A 21,208-nucleotide genomic window follows, 5' to 3' on the forward strand; every position below is an offset into this window, starting at 1 on the left:
GTACAGGGCAACCGCCGACCGGCCCGCCTGCCCCGGGTCCCTCCACCGACCCACATACCGCCACGGCCTCCCAGCCATTCTACTTCCCGCACCAGTGAGCACCAGCGGTAGGAGGCACTTGGGGTAAAAGACTCAGCACTTCACACCCTCTTGTGCCCACTTTCCTCATTAGTTTGAACTGGTCTAAATTCTCCGGTCACGGGCTGTCCTGACCACCGGTCTGGTCTCTAAAGGCGCCAGGCCCTCCACACACCCTCCGCCCCCAGACCTTGTGCTCCCTTCCTCTTGTCCTGTTTCCCAGGACTGCCTGCTATGCTGCTTCCTCCTCTGCCCAAACCCTGAGTGCTGGGTGCTGGGTGCTGAGCGTGCCCCGTGCTCCCGTCTCAGGGCCTGAGCCACAGCTGCCCTCCTGCTCTTTCTTCGGCTTCAGTCTCCTCTCAGAGGAGCCCGTCACCCACCCTGGGTTCCCAGAGCGCCCCCCTCCCTGTCACCAAGGGTGTTCCGTGGGCGAGTGTGGGGAGTGGGACCCTTGGTCTGGCCACACCCGCCCCGGGAGACACCACAGATGACGCGTGAAGCACAGGCCTGCTCGTGGGGCTCGCAGCCACACGGGGAGACGCGGCTCCTCCATCCAACAGTTCAAAGGCACTTCCCGCGCCCAGAGGACAGCTAATGCCAGGGTCCCAAGGGGTTGGATGGCTTTCACAAACGCGCCGGCAAGGCTCCGCGACCCGAGCTGTGGACCGAGGGCAGGGACACTTGCCGCCCGCCGCCTCCCCGCGCGCGCCCTCCCTCCTCTGGAGCGCTGGTCCGTGAACTAGAACCAGAGCGGGACCTCGGGACCCTTGACTGGGCAGCTGCCCTCTGTCACCTGGCACCGAGCTGGAGCCACGGCCGTCCCTGCGTGTCACCACGGCATGCCGGTCACCCGCCGTGAGCTTCCGTTCCTCCGGTCATGGCGTCGCTCCGCGAGGACAGCTCGCTGGGCCGGAGGCTGTCTTCAGTTCCCGGATGAAGACACAGCCCAGCTCTGACTCCAGTGTGGACGTGACGGCTCTTCACTTCGTGGGACTACTGTCGGACTCTGGCCGCTTAGTCCGAATCCAGCCGGTGACCCACGGCTCATAAAAGCTTCTGTCTTTAAAGTCGCTCTTAAGTGCTCTCCCCTGAGGTTCGTGGTTTCTCGTTTCTCTGGGGTCCTTTACAATTTATTATGACTGAACGCCGACGCCAAGGGGCGGGTTTATTAAAACGACCGTCCCCTTTGCTCTGGGACGTCCTCGCCGCCTCACAGGCCACGTGCTGAACGGTGGCGGTTTCTGTGCCCCCAAAACTCCGTGAGCTGCCGTCCCTCCTGCAGGTGCATGCGCGTCCAGAGCCGCGGGCGGCCACCTCAGGACAGGAGCTCCCAGCGCCACCTGCGGGCTCCGGGGCTGGAAACAGCGCCACCTGGGGGACGGCAGGGCTCAGCCGCACACGCGCGCCGCGAGGTGCCGAGGCAGCTCCACACTCGGCCTGCTTTCCTTGTGGCTGACGGTTCTCCTCTTTGGGAAGATGCTGCTGGAAAGCGGGGGGTCGGGGGGTGGGTGCTGCCCGGGGACCCCGCACGCCGGCCCAGTGCTGACTGACGAGCCCCAGCTCCAGCACCGCCGTCCCCAGGGACTGGGGGACAGGCCACATTCTGGGGGAGGCCGGGCTGAGGAACGGTAACAGACCCGAATCTCCTGGTGCAGGGGGTGGGGATGGGGGCTGCAGCACCTGCCTCAGGAAATGGGGAGATAGTCCCCCTCCAGTCCCCCTCTCAGCAATTGTTGAGACCCTCCCACATGCTCCCTGGAAAGGACGGGTAGTGACGTGGGCCACGACAGCTTCGGACTCAGTGACACCCGGGCGCTACATGCCGTGAGGGTACCCCCTCTGCGTCCCAGAGAAGTGCCCTATGTGACCGACACAACTGGGCTGGCTCACAGAAATCGGGACGGCGGCTTGGAGGACAAAGGGCTTTTTCTGTCACGAGTGTCAGGTGCTGGTGTGTTCGTGACCTGAGCGGCTGGAGACGCAGTGACAAGGCCAGTGGGACACCTCGGGGGCTGCGAGCAGGACACCCAGCGTCACCTTACGCACGTGGTGGTGGAGCTGAAGCGTGACTTTCACAAAGAGAAACTCCAGCAACGGGCTTACTTACCGGCAATGCCGGGAGGCCGTGGGGTCGTGTGCAGAAACACGACTGTCCCTCCAGCGTGGCTACGGGGCGCACCGAGGGAAGGGCTCTCGTCGCCAGGAGCCCTCGAGTCCCCACGGGGCGGACGCAGCGCGTGCCTCGGGCTCCGGGGGGCAGCAGCAAACACAGACGCCGACGTTTAGCATCTAGATTTTATTCTAGTCAAGTAGAAACAGCTTTCTACATCATGGCGTCAAAGAAAGAGTCTGAACGTCAGGAAACTGCAGAATATTACACTTCCATGTTAATTCTCAGAACGCCGGACGGAGAGGAATGCTTTACAGTAGTAGTGAGATAATTAGGGCTCATTTCGATAGAAACTCAAGTGGTTTGATACAAAAATTAAGTGGAAAAACAGAAAAAGAACAGAAAGGGGATGTGCCCTCCCGCACGGATAGGGGGTGCCCGGTCGCATCCGGACTGCCTCTCCTCTAGGGCTCCGGTCCCTCCGACCTCCCTGCACCCCTGCAGGGACCCCAAGCTGCTGGAGCCGGTCCCCCAGTGCGCTAGGACGTGAGCTTGGAGTAGCTGGGAGGGGACAGCTTTCGCTTCAAGTACTTCAGGACGTAGAGCGGCAGACAGCTGACCACGGTGATGGCCGACACTTTCCACACGAAGGTCACGGTTGTGATAAAGGCAACGTCTGCAGGAGACATAGGAACAAGTGTGAGAGGCAGCCCAGGCGCCCACAGGCCCTCACGGCCGGAAGCCGCAGACCTGCCGCCTCCTCACGTCACTGCCAGGCGCTCCGGGGACCGGCCCAGACGGGACCTCCCAGACGGGACCTCCGGCGGTCCTTACCACACCTGTCTACCAGGTGTAACAGGTTCTCTGAATGGAACGAATGAGACCGAAGGATTAGAGGCCGTGCATGACACCCCCAAACGCCCCTCGGCGCATGGAGGTTCATGCACTGCGTGAGGGAACCCACACACTGACCTGTGCCAGCGCCAGCTGTGTTGGCGGGTGGGGCCATCACAGAGGAGGCTGTCACCCATCACCCCAAGGGGGCCCTGCGGGCTTGTCCTTAACGCTCACGTACCAACGCTGGGCCCTTTGAATTTTCACGGGAAGAGGTGTGTGCAAGAGCCGACACCCAGAGCTGTTCCACCGACGGCACAAGCCCCTCAGACTCTCACCAGAAGGGGGGGGATCCACTCAGCAGGAGTCACGGATTTTACACACATCCGCGGCTGATCCGAGTGTATTCCACCCACACAGGGCTGGGTATGGTCTGGATTTCACCAGATTTTGAAACACCCTGAAAATGTTTTCCAGGGGCTCGACCACTAAAGACGAAAAGGAAACCTGCTGCAGGGAGGGGTGGACGGCGCCCTGAGGGACACACGGAGGCCCGGGCGCCTGCCCTCGCCTCCAGCAGCGGAGCCCCGGCGGGGAAAAGCCCGCAGCAAATGCTTGCTTGTGCCACCAACAGAGTCACCGAGGAACAGAGGGAGCTTGCTCTCATCAGCTACGTGTCTCCAGCACTGTTCCGCTGCATTTCTCGACTTGTGAAAGAAAGAGAGTTCGTGGACCTAAGAAAGCTCCAGAAGACACTCGGCCTACGCCTGTTTGAACACAAAACCGGCATGAAGATGACGAAGGACAGACTCAGGGAGGTATCAGGACACTGTGAGTGTTAGCAGTAAAAACGACCTTGGAAAATGTATTTGCAATTGCGGTTTTAACGCCTCCTGTCACTGCTCGTCCGCACACACGAGTTTTTAAAGCATAACTGAACTGACTGAACACATCCGCAAACACTTCCCCCGTCGGATCCCGACCTCAAGGTTCCAAAGGGATTCGAAGTGCAAAACCCACGTGCGCACGGCTGCGGTCCAGATTCCGGGAAGGGAGGCGTCTCCAAGACGTCTGCACCTAAAACTACTGCCCTTAAATAGGACGGATGTGATCTTCCTGAGTGACCGTGGTTGGTCTCTGCTGCTTTATAATTCAGTCTTATGTCCATTTTATGTTTGTTCATTTTAGCAGTATTCTTTGTGTTCTGTATACATTACTAAATGAGGGAACACATATTAAAATGAAATGCCACAAAAACAGAACATTTCTCTTATGCCGAGTGCATTAACTTGTGTTCATACAGGAAAATATACTAAATATTCTTTAAAAAAGTAACAAGAGATTATAATTTGAAAACAACCAATTTCTTATGTGCTGTATCTATTATTATTATTATTTTTTGGTGAATATTTTTTTTTTTTTAAGGGCGGAGGGGCAGAGGAAGAGGGAAAGAGAGTCTCTAGCAGACCCCCCACCAAGCACGGAGCCCGACATGGGGCTGGATCTCATGGAACCTGAGATCATGACCTGAGCCGAAATCAAGAGTCAGACGCTTAACCGACTGTGCCACCCAGGTGCCCCAGTGAATGTTTCTTGTAATATAAAAGCGTTACCATTTTGTACCTTTTCTATCCATCCATGTGCCCTTGAGTAGACGCTCAATGTGAATTCACCCAACATTACTTACAGTGGAATTCCATTTGCTTCTCTGCCATTTTTAGCACGTGACGGTTATGACAAAGGAACGAAATACACAATTTCTGCTGTTGAAACTTGCTTAAACACTCATTTTGTGATTTGCAGTTCTGGTGTGAAGGACAGAGATGCTTTTGTGGTACACCTGCTGGACGTTACCATCGATTTTCACCCCACACGACCTCACGGTCATTGCGTCACTGCTCTTAATAGAAGCGTGAAGATCTTCTCTTTCCCTCCTGGTGAAGACAACTCATCCCAGAGACAGCTGGTGTGCATCTGGAATGCTGCTTAGTGACAGAAAATACATGTAGGCCTTTTGACTTTCAAGGGTCATTGCTTTTGCCTTAAAATGGATTTTCCAACAGCACTAAAATGAATCATGACACTGACGTATTTACCATGGCAATGCTCTGATGAAGTAACTGATCAGGGAGGGCCCACCAGCACTTGACAGTGGGCAAGTCTGGCTGCACCTGTTAGCGCGAGTCACCTAGATTCCAGGGCCCTCTTCCCCAGTGCCATGCGGGAGTCTGCTTTCACCTCCTCCCTGTCTGTCGCAACCCCACGAGCGCAGACGTCAAGACGCCTGCTCTCTGAAGCGTTCATCCGTGTCACTGCCACGCATGTGGCTCCTTCTCTGACCCTCACCACAAGGGTCCCTACTATGAGGTCCTGCATCTGCACAGGCAGCATCTGGGTGAGTCGCCCCAGTGCTCGAGAAGTCACAGCAGTGATGCTCCCACAGCAGGTCCTGGTGGGCTGGGGTCCTCGCCACATGGTCTCGTCAAACCCCCAAGAGGTCAGGCGCTGGCAGGAGCCACACAGACCAGCCCTGGACCCAGCCCCAGCAGTGCCCAACACAGCTCGAGCCTCCTTGGTGCCCCCTTGGAGTAGAACCCTCGCCTGGGGTATGACCTGCGCTCGTGCAGAGGAACCCAGGACGTCCGTGCCCTGTGGGACAGCCCACTCCAGAGGGCAGGGCGGAGGACACTGCTGCTGACAGAATCACCTTCTGTTCAGCCTGCATCCTCTGACGATGCTTCCGGAAGTGACATCCACAGTCTGTGTATCACACCATCTCCTCTCTCTGTGGCCCTGTGGGCCCTGCGGGAGGCACGCTCTTGCTCCTGACTCCTGGACCCCAGTGGAGCCTGTGCTGGCTTCTCCCCAGAATTTCAGGGATTTTGTCTTTATCCCTGAGGGTGTCTGGAGCCGTTGAGGGTGTCTGGTCTTGGCGTGGGTCCTGTCACCGTCCCTGGCAGGCGTCCACCTGTACACACGTTGACTTCAGGTCTGGGTTTTTCCTGTGCTTTCTCTTTCTGGGGCCCCCTGCTGGCCAGAGGGCAGGCCTCCTGGAGGAACCTGGAACCTCCCCTAGTTTTCACTCCCCCACCCGACTCTTCGCCTCTCTGTTCACCTCCTGGAGGGCTCCCTGGCTTTATTTTCCACTCCCGCTACGTATCTCTCTTTGTTAGCAAGCTTCTCCCCGAGGGTCCCTCCCACCCACGTGGCTCTGGGCCCCTGGATGCAGCTGGTCTGTCTTGTTCATCTGAGGTTTCGTGTTCCCCTCCTCCAGGGTCTGCTGCCGTCTACCCAGCTGCTGGCTCTCCACTCACCTGGAGCCATGACACGACTGGTGGGAACCTCTGTGGGGTATGTCATTTCTCCAGTGGCCTCTGCCTGAGAACGTGCCCGTCAGGCTCGCCAATGAGCCTCGTGGCACAGCAGGCCAGGCAGGTGACGGGAACTTAACATTCAGTGAGTGAACTTAAAGGAAGGGCTTGTGTGCATGGACAGCGGTCCGACAAGCAGCTGTCCAGAGGCGATCTGGGTTTTGTGGCTGCCGGGAAGCAGGCTGCAGACCCCAGCGCTGTTGCTCTCGTGGGACGTATGGACTTCAGCCAGTAGTGGCGCTCGTGGCCTCTGCTGCAGCCACACAGGGTGACAAGGGCCCGTGGCTAACCAGCTGCACACAGCAACGGTAAGCACGTGGAGGTGCGTGTCTTTAGCTGGTACTGTGGTCACTGACAATACCACCAAGGACATGATGCCATTTTCCCTTTTCTGAAAGCCCTCTGGGACACTTCACCTCAGATCAGGAAAGCAGCCCGAGCCATGTTTATTAGGTGCAGTGTGGATGTGGTGACCGTTTCTGCCCTACGGGGGCTCGGGCCAGCTCTGGGAGCCTTGGAGCTCCTGACGATGATGACCAGTAGGACAAATGCTGCCTCGGGGCTCATCTGACCATATTCCTTCTCTTCTCACTGCCCTAATTCTAAAAACCCAAAAAAAAAAATCTTCTGTGGTCCCGTGAGCCACATCGATCCACTGTGGGACGGAGCAGGGATGGGACTACAAACGGCAGCTGGAGCAACCACCCGGCTGCAATGAGGGCAGGCGAGGGCCGCTGACGGGGGCACTGTGCACAGTGAGACCTGGGACTGGGGGCAGGGAGCAACAACCCGGCTGCGACGAGGGCAGGCCAGGGCCGCTGACGGGAGCACTGTGTGCAGTGAGCTCCTCCTGCACCAAATGCTCCGAGGCAGGCAGGTGGGTCCTTGCCCCAGTTTTCGGGGGAGGAAGTGTGGGCAGGTCACCTGAGCTCGCGGAGGTTAGGGCGAGTCCGGCCCACTCTCCCTCCGATCTGTACAACAGGGTGACATGGACGAGCTTGGTGGCAAGCACAGCCACAGTCTAAGTGAGGCCCAGCAGCCACGTGCTGGAATAGGTTCTGTGAGACCACTCTGTCAAGGTCACCAGGCTGGTTATGGCGGAGCTGGGATGTGCACACCCAGTGACCCCAACACGGTGCCCACGACGCTTCTGACACACTGAAGACACTGCTGGGGCTGAGGCCACCCATGTGGTGCCCCATGGCCTCCGTGTCCAAAGATGAGCCTGGACTCCATCCTGGGAGTGCTTGTCAATTAGGAAAAAGGACAAATATGCAGCTCTTGTGGAAGTTATTTTTGGAAACAGCACATCTTCAATATCTTTTAAAAAGCCAAGATGGTAACAATCTGAATTTTATAAAATATTGCAAGAAGTTTGTGTAGTGGAGCTTTCTGCTGTGGCTTTTACTATGGTTTGCAATTTAAAACAGTGTATTAAGAAATAACAAAAAATGTATAAAAACCAATAACAGACAAAAAGGATTCCCATGGCAACTTACCAAAATACTCATTTAGAAAAGCGAGCGAGGCCACGTAGCAGCCCAGGCTGAGGACCTCGGCCACTGCCATCAGCCAGTGCCACGTCCTGACGGTCAGGGCCACCATGAGCAGCTCGGTGAGGATGAGGGCCGTGAAGGAGATGGCCACCACGTGCACAAACTCTGACTCGAACAGGAGCAGAGCCCCGTACATGAGGATGCCGCCTGCAACACACAAGACGGGGACAGCGCGGCTTTCAGAGGACAGCTCCCTCCGCCTGGGCGGGAAACTAGCGCTGCTCAAACATCACGGAGGCAGCTAACCGACACGCAGCACACTGAAAATACGGGACAACGTATACCCCGACACGTCGTGTTGACTAACAACTGACTAAAACCCTGGGTTGTGAATAAACTGAGATGTGGCACCGACGAGAGGCTTAGGAACTTTTTAGTATCTGAAGGAAAGGTCATGCCGCCTCTTCAATCAGCATAAATAATGATGCTTTCAATGTAATGTGTCTAATCTGTTAATTCACTTTCAACGATCTCTCATTTACCTGGAACCCATCAGAGGGTGGCCAGTGACTTCAGTTCACGTGAGTGAGATTTCTCAAGGTCTGGACCTCACTCTGCGAAAGGAAACCACTGTGTGGGGGCATATGATGTGGTACGTGGTTGGTAAAATTTTTCTGGATTAACATTTAATTATAAACATCAATCATTAAAGAACTACCCATCCACACTGCACTGTGAAGGGTCTGGACGACCAGCTGCTAGAATATTGGTTCATGGGATAAACAGAACACGCTATTTAGCTGTTGATGAAACCTGAAGCCTTTGGACTTTAACTGGGAGGGGAAAACATCACCGCTAGTAGTAGCCAAGAAACCCTCCGTCCAGGCCCGTCTTACCTTGGTAAATACTGATCACCACCCAGACGAGGAAGGTCTTGAAGGACAAGGATCTCCCCTAGGGTAAACGGTGGATATCCTAGTTAGCAGAGTGGAGCAGCACGTGTGACTCATAGGTTTCCAAACAGCTAGTTACGAATAACTTCTAAAAGATCCCCAGGTCCCAAGCCCAAGCCATGCACTGACCCAACTTGCCTTCCCGCCCGTGCCCACCATGTGCGCCTCTGGCCCGGAACCGTGGTGCTCTCTGCACGCCCTCTGGTGACCTTTAGGCCACAGCCACGTGCTCCCTGGCTCCCCAGAAATCGATGTACGTCACCAAACGCTGAAATGCACTAGTGGGTAAAGATTTTCTTTGCTGTACAACAACTCCCTTTACTTCTTTATTTCTCAGGAACAAATATTCCTGTATTTACTTTTTAGTTTTTCCAGATGAAAAAGGATGGTCTATCACAACAGAGGTTGGAGTTTACCAGCCTGTAGGTCCCTTCTGGAAAAGATGGCACGTAAGTCAGTCCAAGACAGAGTGGTTTGGGCACAAGAGCCTTCACTTTTACAACTCTGATGGGTTGCTCGGGGTGCGTCCATGATGGAAGAACGAGGCCTGCGTTCCTTCCACACCCAAGAGGGAGACCCGCCATTTGCCAACTGCACTGGCCTGTTAGTGTTCAGGGCTGGTCCATGGTAGCGCTCGTCAGGTAAAGCCGTGGGAGCTATGGACGCAACGACAGAGCCCCTGGGGACCACTGCCAGATCCGTGTGGTCACACCCCTGCATCAATCCTCTCACGCAGTGTAGCGTCTCGGTTACAGGGCAGACACTGTCTCCAATTACATATGAAGAAGCGTGAAAAGTTCGGTGCTTCCCACAAGTCCACACTGCGGGTTAGCTGAGCTGAGCAGCACACAAGCTGACCCCTTGACATGGGTTTGCACCGTGTGGGTCCGCTAACATGCGGATTTTTAAAAAAAATTTAATAAATACAGTACCGTGAATGTATGTGCTTTTCCTTGTAACTTTTTTTTCCAGCCTACTATATGATAAGAATATAAGATATAATGGAATCAGAATGGTCATCGGGGTGGGTGAGGCTTCCAGTCACCAGGAAGCCATTAGTCCTTGAGTGTTTGGGGAATCAAAAGTGATATGCAGATGTCTGGCTGTGCAGGGGTTCGGTGCCCCTGACCCCACAGCGTTCAAGGGTCAGCTGCAAATGACCAGAGTCCGAAGCACTGCCCGTGACCTAGGGCCTCCCCACCGCAGGACAGGTGCTCAAAGCCACATCAGAAAGTGCTGCCAAACGCCACCAAGGAAGAACGAGCCGTTATGGAAGAGATGCCCGGGGCATGTTGCCCTGATGACCGCCGGAGTATTCCAGATCTGAGCCGCGTCCACCTAGAGTCAAGCGACAACTTTTCAAAAGAGATGCACGCCACAAGGCAGGTGTGGCCACTCCAGCATCTTCCTGGGAAATGTTGGCTGAGCCTGAATCCTTACAACACGTATGAAAGTAAGGTTCAGATGTAACAAATATCACTAAAAGGCAATGCTGTTTTAAAAAGGTGGGAAATTTCAGGTGTAACACGTGTGTATCTCAGTATGTAATTCCCAAGTGCATTTCTCCGACTGGATACCAGTAGGGGTTTGGTCTTTGATAAAACTCAGCTAATTAAGTATGTGGCTAATTTTATTTGAGTATTTTAAAAGAGGACTTAAAAGTAATGTTTTGATGTAAACACAGAAGATGTCCTCTGTAGCCAGACTTGCGGACATCTCCTATCACTGGTGTGATACGACTAACAGTCTACACCCTGACAGACACAGAGGGGCTGCTGGTGCCCTTTCTTACGTCGGGGGCTGCAAACTCCCCACACGGTGTTTGTGAAAGTCAGCACACCGATGTGCACTCAGGTCAAAGCTCCTGTATCCAAGCAGGCCGTACATTAATGAGGTACAAAGACTGTCAATAAAATAACTAACGGGAGAAATAGTGGAAAAATATGCATAAACCAGTACTAGCTCCCGGATGGGACACTTATCAACGGCTCCCAGACTTCAGCTCTGAAGGACAAAACGAGTCTCACTGTACTTGGCGGCACAAATACGCACGAACACAGTCCACTTACGACAGACCCAGGCCACGTGTGCAGGGCTCTCCTAGGCCCACACACCTCTCCTTCCATGTCCCTGGCTGGGGGAGACTCCTCTAGCAGGAGCTCTGTCCAGGCACCATGCAGACACCGCTCAGGACCCGGCCGACTGGGGTCTGAGTCCTGCCCGTGGCAGCCCAGGGCACACACTCAGCCTCTGTGAGTGGTCTCCTCTTCCGTGAATAGAAATGATAACACGTACTCATGTGGATAAAATGAAATAAGCATAAAGCCAGAAACCCAGAGAATGTTCACTATTTCAATGTTAGATTTTAGAGACCCAAAAGTACCTTTCTGTTACGTATCAACCAAACTGTAAAACAAAACCAAGCAAATCTGGGGAAAGGTTAGTCCACCCGAAGGTTGTGCGAACACTCACTGGTCCGTCTTGGTTTGAGACACGTGTGGAGCACAAGTGGCCGCATGTGTGCGTACAGGTGCCTCCCGCGGCCTCTCCATCCCCGACCCCGACCCCGGGTCGCCGCCCATCTGTCTGTCCTCTGGGCCCAAAGCTCTGCATGTCCCAGGGTGCCAGGCAAATGGGACCATAGGAGCTTCTGAGTCTGGCTCTTTTGTGTAGCAAAATGCATTTAAGATTCACCTGTGTTGCTGGACACCGCATGGTATGGCTGCAGTTTTTGGCAACTGTGGCAAAACGGCCGGGAACGTTTGCTTACAGGATTCTGTGTGAAAACAAATTTTCACATCTCTCGGGTAAAGGCTGGGTCACGTGCTCAGGGCATGTTTAACTTCACCGGAAACTGCTGAACCATGCCCCAGGGTGGCCGTGCCACGCTGTGTGCCCGTCAACGGTGAGCGAGCACGCGGCGTTGCCCGTGCACTAGACCCTGCCTTCCTGCGGTTCCTGCCTGCCGTCCCCGCGTGAGAAACGGTGGTGAGCAGAGTGTTTCCAGACGCTCACTGGCCACGTGCACGTCGTGACCCGTGCTGTGTTGTCAGTTCAGGGCTTCTCCTGTCTCAATAACTGGGTTGTTTGTCTTCTTCCTGAGTTTTGAGGGATCTTTATATTTTCCAGATACAAGTCCTTTGTCAGAAGTGCGATCTGCAAATATTTCCTATGATTCTGTGTCTTGTCTTTTCATTTTCTTAGCAGTTCCACCCACAGAACAAAAGTCGTGGATTATGATGAAGTCCAACCTACCACTTTTCCCCTTCCTGAATCACACGTCTGACCCCGTATCTAAAACTAGGCTTACCCCAAGGTCATGCACGTGTTCTCCTGCATTTCACTCCGGCAGGCGAATAGTTCCACATTTTACATTTAGGTCTATGACTCGTTTTGAGTGCGTTTCCCCAAAACTGTGAGGGGTGGGTGGAGGCTCTGTTTTTGCGGGCGGCTCTGATGACATCTGCTGACAAGACAGTCCCTCTCCTTCAGGTTTCCCTTCATGCTTGTCAAACATCAGCTGTGACACCTGTGTCTCTTCCCCTGGGCTCTCTGTTGACCCCACTGGTCCAGGTGTCTGTCTTCTGCCAAGAATCTGTTGTCTTGGTCACTACCGTACAGAATGTCTTGAAATTGGGTAGAGCGAAGTCTTCCAAACTTGTTCCTCTTTTTACAAATGGTCTTGATAATTCCAGTTCCCCTGCATTTCCATGTAAATTCTGGAATCAGCTTGTCAGCTTTCGGACACCCGGTGTCTTCAGTCACATTCTTTTGCACCTTTCAAAATCCCTCTCGACGGCGTCCTGCTGCACACAAGTCCTGCACACAGTTTGTTAGTTATACCAACTTTGTTTTTTTTAGGTTAGTACGAACACCGTTCAAATACATTTTTCAGGACTCAATTGTTCATTGCTACTATATAGGCTTATTCCTTGAATCCCACAACCATACTGAACTTACTAGAAAGATTTCGTAGATTCTTTTGGCTTTTCTACATAGATGACTATGTCATCTGCAAACAGGTCCTCCCCTAATTTGTCTTTTGTTTCTTTTTCTTATCACTATTATTTCTAAAATTACATTAAGAATACAAATGTATATTCCAAAGCTAAAACCATTTCGAGAATATTCAACAGGAAATAAAAAAAATAGTGAAGTAACCCTAAGAGCTGTGTGCCTAACAGTGTCAAGGATTTTGAGGAACGACTGTAGGACGTTACCTACTCGATTATCTTGACAATTAGTTCAGGCGCCACCCAAACCCTCGCAGTTCGTAGGTTATTTATCATGAATATGAAATGACGTGTTGGTCACGTAACCCACAGCTACAAGTCTGAGGTATCTTAGGAACATGTGGCCTGGATCTCAGGCTCGCGTGGTCTTTCTTGAGGGGCCACAGATCGTCTGGGGTAAACAGTCACCTGCGGAGTTGGGAGAGGGGTGGGCACACAGGGTCCCTGGCAGCACCAGGAAATTGCAAGTAGCTACATCACGAGTGACGTGTGAGCATTCGAAGCAGAATTTGACCTTTAAAAGAGAAAACTGTTACAGACACATCATTTTCTGCAAGGAATGAAAATGATATGGCTTTAGGAAGGGGAGGGAAGGGGAATGCTGCTTCCTTGCTGGACTCCATCACCTGTCGCTGACACACTACTGAACCAGAGAGAGCCGTGAGCAAACGTCTGTATTCCGGATCGGCTCCTCCTGTTAGAGCACCTAAGTCAGATCTGTAATGCCTGGGTTCTGACTCGCACTCTCAGAATAAAAAGACAGGCCACCAAATAACTATGAGAAATGGTGTTTTCTTTCAAAGCACGGTACTTTCCTCTCTGTTTTGCAAGGGATACATACTCTGCTTCCCCTGATTACCTTTGAAAGTATTTTAGGAATTTACTGTGACCCTGGCCTTCTGCTCAGAATAGGCTGGACGCGTCATCCAGCGGACGAGCGCCCGCACCCCCGACTGCAGCCTGTTTTCTGCTGCTGTCTGACTATCACGTAATTTACCCTGGCTTTACATTTCCTTTCCGGATTGAGCGTGGGCCTCCTGAGCCAGGAGTGACGTCTCGCCCACGCCTCCAGCAGCCAGACCTAGCGCCTGCCACGTGGACAGGCCAGGCAGACGGCTCGCGGCCTCCCGAGCAACCACCAAGCATTCAGAAGGAACGCAAAGCTTCAAAATCTCTCTCTGGCTTCAGTAAGAAAATATAACTCAAGTTTTATCAAGTTAGGTGGTTGAGTACTTTAGTGCTACTTTGTTTTCAAAGGCTTTGAAGTGCATCAGATTTTAAAAGAAATACATACACTAAAAACACAAAAGGAATATATTTTGGATCTTGAAGGAAGGAGTCTAAAGACCGTAAGTGACTGCACTCCTGTCACAATAATGCAGGAATGACATCCTACTCTAACGATACTCGAGATACGCCTTTAGGGGGCACCTTCACAAAGACGAGATCCAGCTCGGAACTGAACACAGTTTCCTGACGTGCCCTCGTGTTTACTGTGTCAGCTAATGGGGGCGTTTGAAGATTCGCGGCTACCTGACCCCACAGACATATTCTTGTTCCCAGAGGTGCCCGCAATCGGAATCCTGACAACAGTGACTGTCTGCCCTCTGACAGGGGGTGGAGATGGCAATCACCCCGCATCCCACGAACATGAACTGCTCCGACCTTGACTGGCGATGTCGCCCGTGTTGACCCGCAGTGACCGTGAGCAGGTAAGACACTGACCACCTATGACTTTAGGGAGCTCCTCTAGTTTTGTTCATATATGAGGAGCTTGTTTTTCCCTTATGTCTGTGAGGCAGCATTTACGTAAACATTTCTGGAGTTTGTGGAAATAAGGAAATGCATAATCTACTAAAATTATAATTCCTCACAAAAGCTTCCTGTAGTTTTTAGATCTTTGATCCTGTTCTGTTTTACTGAATGATAACAATCTCCCCATTTTAGAATATTACACCAAAAAGTTTTCTTTTTATTTGTAATATTCATAATAATATTATCATCAGAATACTAATGCTTGCATTTTATTATCAAATTAAATATGATGTTATCGAATATAATGATTGACATCTTATTTTACACTATAGCGGTAAACTAGCTTTATTTTTGTCCTGATTGTAAAAGTAACATAAGCACTTTGTATTTTTTTTTTCAGGAACTTTAAGTCTCCATTTCATCCAGCCCTTGTAACAACACCATGAAGCCCGAAGATCCATGTGGCCTGGCCAGCTCCTCTCTGAATGGTCAGCGGTTCGCTGAGTCTATGCTTAACACCAACTGATTCTCCATACTGCTAGAGATTAAAGATCTGAGTTGGTAATTTCAGGTTATCAATTGTAAACCTGGATTTGCTTGGAGGTTAGTGGATTTTGTTCTCAGTGTTGCTTTGGGAAAATTCCAAAGTCACCATAACTTCTGCTTGGAGGGCTAGGGGTGTCCCAGCCCGTGGAGCTTGTTTTTCACACTAGAGAAATATGGTCTCGTAAAGAAATACGACAAACTTGAAGCTTCCTTTAGGAATGCCTCCATCTGAGCATAGTTTTGGGCCAGATAAATGAATCTTCTGCATTTTCAGGGGGCAGACTTTCCCCCAGCAGCATCCTTGCGACCTCAGCCCTGGGTCGTGGTGACACTCTGCCCATCACTTCTCAGACGTGATTCTGAAAGCACAGCGGAGGAAGGCTTGGGCAGGCGCGGGGACTCCCAGTCAGTCTCTGAGTTCAAAGCGTCGGGATGCCGCCGCAGGTGGACAGAAGTCCGTCCTGCCACAGGGGAGCCCGCAGCCAGCAAGTGTCCTTCACATGGAAACAGGCACCGTGCATTTCAGCCACAGGGTGAGCCCAGTCACCGCGGTTCCACAAGTGGTTCAAAGCACCTTTAAAATTTTAATTGTACGCATGACATCAGAGCTTTACTGCAAACATTTGAGAAAACAATTGCTTTCGCTTTTTTGAAGTTTAACTCAAAAGGAAAATGCCAAAAATAACTGTAAGTAAAAACTGTCTGGAAGGACAGAGAAGAGATCCCTTAAAACCTGCCTGGAAACCGCTTCACGACTGGCCCTTTTTGTCATAGCAAATACTCTGCTACAATACCAGCGGGGGGTCTGCTGGTTGCCGGAATCGCACCCGGCCTCGCGCCCGTACCTTGGTGAGGTCCTTGTAGAGCTCCGGGTAGAGCATGGCCATCTCCGGCTTCACGTCCTGGTCCAGCACTAGCGAGAACACGGGGAACATGGTGTACAGAGTCGCATACCTTACAACCAAGAAGGGCTCAGATTAGTGCGAGGAGCACAAGCTCTGCAGTCAGAGGCCACGGTTCAAACACTCACAGCAAATTCAGGTATGATTTTTCCTAAAATTTCATACTTATCCTGCAGTGCAATAACTTGGTCTGTGAGCCAAAAACGCTCACAGGAACCCATTTTTTTTTCTTTCTTAATTAAACTTTCTATTTTGAGGTCACTGTAGACCCACAGGCAGGTGTAAGAGAGGGAACCCGTGTGCCCTTCCCCGGTTTGCCCGCGGTAGCATCTTGCAAACCTGCAGCCCAGTCTCACCACCAGGATGTCAGGTGACACAGACAGAACCCCCACCACCCTGGGACCCCCCGCCGTCTCCCTCCCTTCCTCTCCGTAACCCCCTGACAAGGCTACACGCGAGCCTTTCCACTCAGCCTGACTCCCAGGAGGCTGTCCTGGTGCTGCAGCGGCCGTGCTCACCCCGCAGGGTGCTGGCCGGTACTCGTGGTTGGGGGCATGCCGGCCTCTGCAACCTGCTCGCTCACTCAAGTGCATCTGGGTTATTCCCAGTGTGTGGTTCTCATAAATAACACAGCTAGGAACACTCACTGCACAGATCTTTTTGTAAAATTTTTCATTTATTCAACAGGAGTACCACCCGGAGTCATCAGCCCAAGAGTCTAATTGCAGGGAGACGGGCTGTGCCACTTGGCCTGGCTGGGCGCGTGTGGGGGGCCCTGCGTCTTTGCATCCCCTCCCCAGGTCGGTGCTGCCACCACGTCTCCCTGAGGGCTACTGATAAGGAACATCGTTGCACGCGCTCGTATGCTGTCTACATCCTCTTGGGTGTAACGTTTGCTTGTGCTTTCTGTCTGTTTGCTAACCGGACGGCCCTCTTCCTGTTGGACCTGGAGTGTTCTCACATGTGTGGTGCGTGCATGAGCCCCTTGTTCCTGAAGGAAGAGCTCGCCGCAGGTGACAGTCTGTGCCCACACTGCTCCCTCCTGCCTCGTTCTGGTGAGGACCCCACTGTCCCTGCGGCCGCTCCACCCCAGCTCGCCATCCTCACGGTGTTTGTCCTCTGTCTTCCTGAGTCTTCCATGTGACACTTCTTGGTGTGGATGTCTTTGAACTCAGCCATTGGGAAGTTTTCAGCCATTCTTTCTCCTCCAGCCCAGGACCTTTGTCCTCCCTCTGGAGCCCCAGGGACATGAAGCTGGAGCCCCTAAGGCTCTGCTGGTCTCTGGGCTCTCATGGTACTCACGGGAGACAGTCCCGTGTCCTGCCCTCAGTGGGCCCTCTGTTCCGCTGTGGGCTGGGTCCCTGTCACTGCTGGGCTTGGTGGTGGGTTTCCATTTGGTTCTGCTAGTTTCTATTTCTAGGCGGACGTGTTTTCTTTGTTTGTTCTGAGCGTTCCTATTGCTTGTTAAAGGACATCCGCATGGCGGCGCTAACACCCATGTCACACGGTTCCAACACCACAGGCACCTCGGCTGGTGTCCATCGTCACACTCACTCTGAAATCTTCCTGGTTCTTGGGGTGCCAAGTGATTCTCTACGAAACTTGACATTTGGGTGCCGCACAGGACACTGGGTCCCAGGTACTGCTCTGGAGGGAAGGGAGCGCTGCTGCCTTCCCTCAGGCTGGAGGCAAGTCCAGGTTCCTCCCTGTGTGACACCCAACAGGGGCTGCTCATTACTGCTGGGTGTGTGTGGGGGTCTCATCTTCCCACTTTGCAGGGAGGTGGGGGGTGGTGTTTCCATGGTGTTGGCTGGAGCAGAGTGGTTGCTGTGTGTCTGGCAGGCCAGAGCACATGCGTGTTCTATCTGTGACATCTGCAGGAGTTTGGCTATACTTAGCAGAAGGAATGAGGAAAAGTGCATCTATGCCATTTTTCCTGAAGTAGGACTGGATTTCTTTTAAATGACATTTTCACCTGCAAGAAAGCTTTGGGGTCGGGAAGGTACCCAGGGGTGGAGAACCAGGTGGGAAGATCTATGTGTGAGCAGCACTGTCTCCTAGGATGGGCTTCCACGGTCACTGGCACTGCCTGTCCAGGGCCGTGGGTCACGAAGGGCACACCATGTTAGGAAAGGTGTTTTAGCCTGCTTTCTAACGCTGTGTGCCCGTGGAGGCCACCAGGGGCTGAAATCCATGTGCTTCAGAGTGGTCGGTCCTGCATGAGGTTAAACAGGCTTACAGCCCTAACTTTCCTCCAAATTTCTAGTAACTTTGTCAATCTCAGAACAATTCCCATCGGCTTAGAACGAAGAGGCTGAAAGGGCCAAAGAGTCTGGCAGAGCCTGGCTGATGGGGACGCGGTGGGTCACACCCCCCAAACCCCACCCAGTGCCCGGGGACACATGGGACACACAGTCCCACGAGCAGCGGCCAGCCGTCACATGAGTGGGCCCTGCAGCCACCTGAGGTCGGCCTGTCCCTGAGGACGCTGCTCAGAATGTGCAATGCCGGCCGGTGTTGGGCAAAGAAGGGGTTTGGTGCAACAAGGTTGGACAGGTTCTTGACCTGGAGTCTTGTGGAGACGTCCACTTGCTGACCCGCACGGTGAGCCTCTCAGAGGGGCTGCGATATGTGGGATTTCCCCAGGACTTTGCCAAGGAGTGCTTCCTGGAAGAGAGGCCACAGCATGTGGCAGGACCTGTGGTGGGGAGCACCCACGGCTGCTTCGCCTGCGTCAGCGGCCCCTCCGAGCCGACGAGATGAAGGAGGATAAGAACCTTGCAGCATGTGGAGGTGAGTTCTGTCAATGGCCCTGCAGCCTCTACAGCCAGAGGTTCCATCTCAGAACATGCCTCTGGTCTTGTCAGACTCTGATAAAAACACCACTTTCCTTTCCACCCACATCTGACTGTTGTTTTCTAGGTGAGGGCAAAACTGAATTTACGGTTTCCCGTTGAAGCAGCTTCACGTAAAAACACCCCTCCCTCCACTCCCACCAAATTCGGCGTATCAAAGCTTAAGAAAACTACAGATGCCTCACGTGATGGACACGCACAGAAACTCGGAATAAAGTCAAGTGGACAGGAGCAAGCACTCGGGAGCTCCTGCTGACGAGGGCTCGGGCTGAGGCGGGAAGAATTCAGTCAGGCCCACGGCCGCAGCTGCAGCGACGGGGCTGGACCGTCTAAGCAGTAATCACCACTGCCCCCCAAAACTCTCCTTTGAATGTTTCAAATCCATAGTTTTAAAACGTGAAAGAAAGTGGGGATGGTCACGCGTCTCTTTGGCCGCCAGGGAAGCCGTGTGCTGGACAAAGTCCAGATGCAGTCACGTCACGTGCAATCCTACACTCTCTGAAGGTCATTCACGGGATAAGAGTGTGAAGACCAAGGCAACGGGACATGGTGAAACAGTGCTGGAGCTGTTGGCGCCTTTAGGTCCTCCCCTTGGTCGGCGCTCCAGGGGACAGCGCTGCAGCCACTGGAGAGCTGGCAGCCACGCGGCACACTACCGGCCACAGCGCCAGTCACCCTGGAATGCACGGCCAGAGCCAAGGCCGTGACGGAAGCCCTCCCTGGGCCTGGCCGCCACCCGGCCTGCTCTGCTGCCTGGGCCTGGGCCTGGGCCCTCAGGAGTGGAGGCCGAAATGCAGAGCTGGCACTGTGGCTGTGGGAAGGCGCAGGTCAAGCTCCCGAGGTCCACCTAGATGCGGGGAAGAGCCCCAGGCCAAGGAAACGGCAGGTGAGAAAGCCCAGGGGCCAGAGAAAGGGCAGGCAGTGCACGATAGCCAGGATCTACAAGTGGGTACTCAGGTCCGGCCCGGTGTCGGGCAGGGAGATCAGCCCCTGCTCTCCAGCGGACGTGCCAGGAGCAGCAGGAGGCATCCCACCATCGGCTTTGCCCTGGGATGCTGGTGACTTATGTTTGGCAGAGCCTGACATGCCCAGCCTGATACTCCCGGTTTCTCATTCAAATTATCAGGAACCTTGGAATTCGGGGAGCTGTCCGATGAAACTCATTCAGGAACTGTTCTTATAATAACTCCAAGGGGTGAAAGAGCTCGTGTGTTTGTTCTTTGCATCCCTGGAAAGATGCTAAATGCCATGGGAAAAAGGCCAGCCTGTCGGAGGCCGGACCCGGACTTTGCCGCCCAGCAGCTCTGCGGCCTCCAGCACGTTCCCAGGCTCCCTCCTCCTTCCTTGCCCGTGACATGGGCAGTGTGTGGTGCCTATGTCACAGAGATGCTATGCGGATAGGACAAGTGCTCTGAATTGTGCAGGGAGCGCTGCTGTGACCTGCTGTTGCTTTCCGAGCGCGAGCACACACGGTCAACACCCTGGCTGTGGGGAGTGCTGGGCTTGAGGGGCCGGTGCGGAGGCGTGGGGAAGCACTACGTGGACTTTACCGCCATGCCAACAGCCACGTGGGTTTTATCTCCTAAGGGAAGAGAAGTTCTAACTCATTCCCCTTCAAGGGATCACGGACGGTTTAATTATAAACTGCATGCACGCGGCACTCTCCCACGAACTTCTCCAAGTTACCGTGTGGGAGCCTTCGAAGAGGAGATCTCGTTATTACTGAGGAGACTGCCGGTGCCCGCTCGGGCGTGTCGCGTCCCATGCCAGCACCCCTGTGCCTGCGTGTCTGCTGCTGAGTGGTCACGGGTCACATCCCTGGCACGACCATGGCCCATGTCCCAGCCTCCCGATCCCAGCAAGGGATGGGGCCAGCACGGCACCCCGGCACCCCCCAGGGACACAGACATTTCCTGACAAAGCAACAGTAAGATAGCGAGGGGGTCCAGCTCCTGACACCCAGGTTCTTACTCTGAACACCGACTGTGTGCGGAGTTACTCAGACAATGTTCTAGCGGCGTTTCTGGAAACGCGAAGTCCTCCCCGAAAGCAGCAGCTGTGATGTGCGCGAGCCGCACCACTTACCCCACCATGAGGAATCCCTGGTACAGAGGCACGGACGCGAAGTAGAAGACAGAAGAGAACACGGCCTTCAAGAGAGGAGAGCGCCTCTGTCAGTCCCGCGGCCGCCCTCACCCCCAGCCGGGCCCGGGGAGGCTCCAGGTACCTGTATCACCAGTACAGTGGAGACGACGAAGCCCCTCCCCTGCGGCCCCACCCCTCCCCGGGCCTGGG

General features: G+C 53.7%; 1 protein-coding gene across 2 annotated transcripts in view; it reads right to left on the reverse strand.

Annotated features, from left to right (window-relative positions):
- Positions 1–2,359: 2,359 nt before the first annotated feature.
- ATP9B (ATPase phospholipid transporting 9B) overlaps positions 2,360–21,208 on the reverse strand; it is a 256,636-nt gene continuing 237,787 nt past the window's right edge. For both annotated transcript variants that reach the window (XM_087869720.1, XM_045790301.2), the window contains 5 exons: positions 20,999–21,063; positions 16,002–16,110; positions 8,786–8,843; positions 7,893–8,096; positions 2,360–2,864 (listed from right to left, as the gene is read on the reverse strand). In XM_087869720.1, coding sequence (XP_087725846.1) covers positions 2,728–2,864; positions 7,893–8,096; positions 8,786–8,843; positions 16,002–16,110; positions 20,999–21,063 — 573 coding nt within the window. In that variant the 3' untranslated portion in view covers positions 2,360–2,727. The remainder of the gene's footprint in view (positions 2,865–7,892; positions 8,097–8,785; positions 8,844–16,001; positions 16,111–20,998; positions 21,064–21,208) is intronic.

The sequence above is a fragment of the Ursus americanus genome, chromosome 19, assembly GCF_024610735.1.
Source record: "Ursus americanus isolate L20-20 chromosome 19, mUrsAme1.1.p, whole genome shotgun sequence".
NCBI lineage: Eukaryota > Metazoa > Chordata > Mammalia > Carnivora > Ursidae > Ursus > Ursus americanus.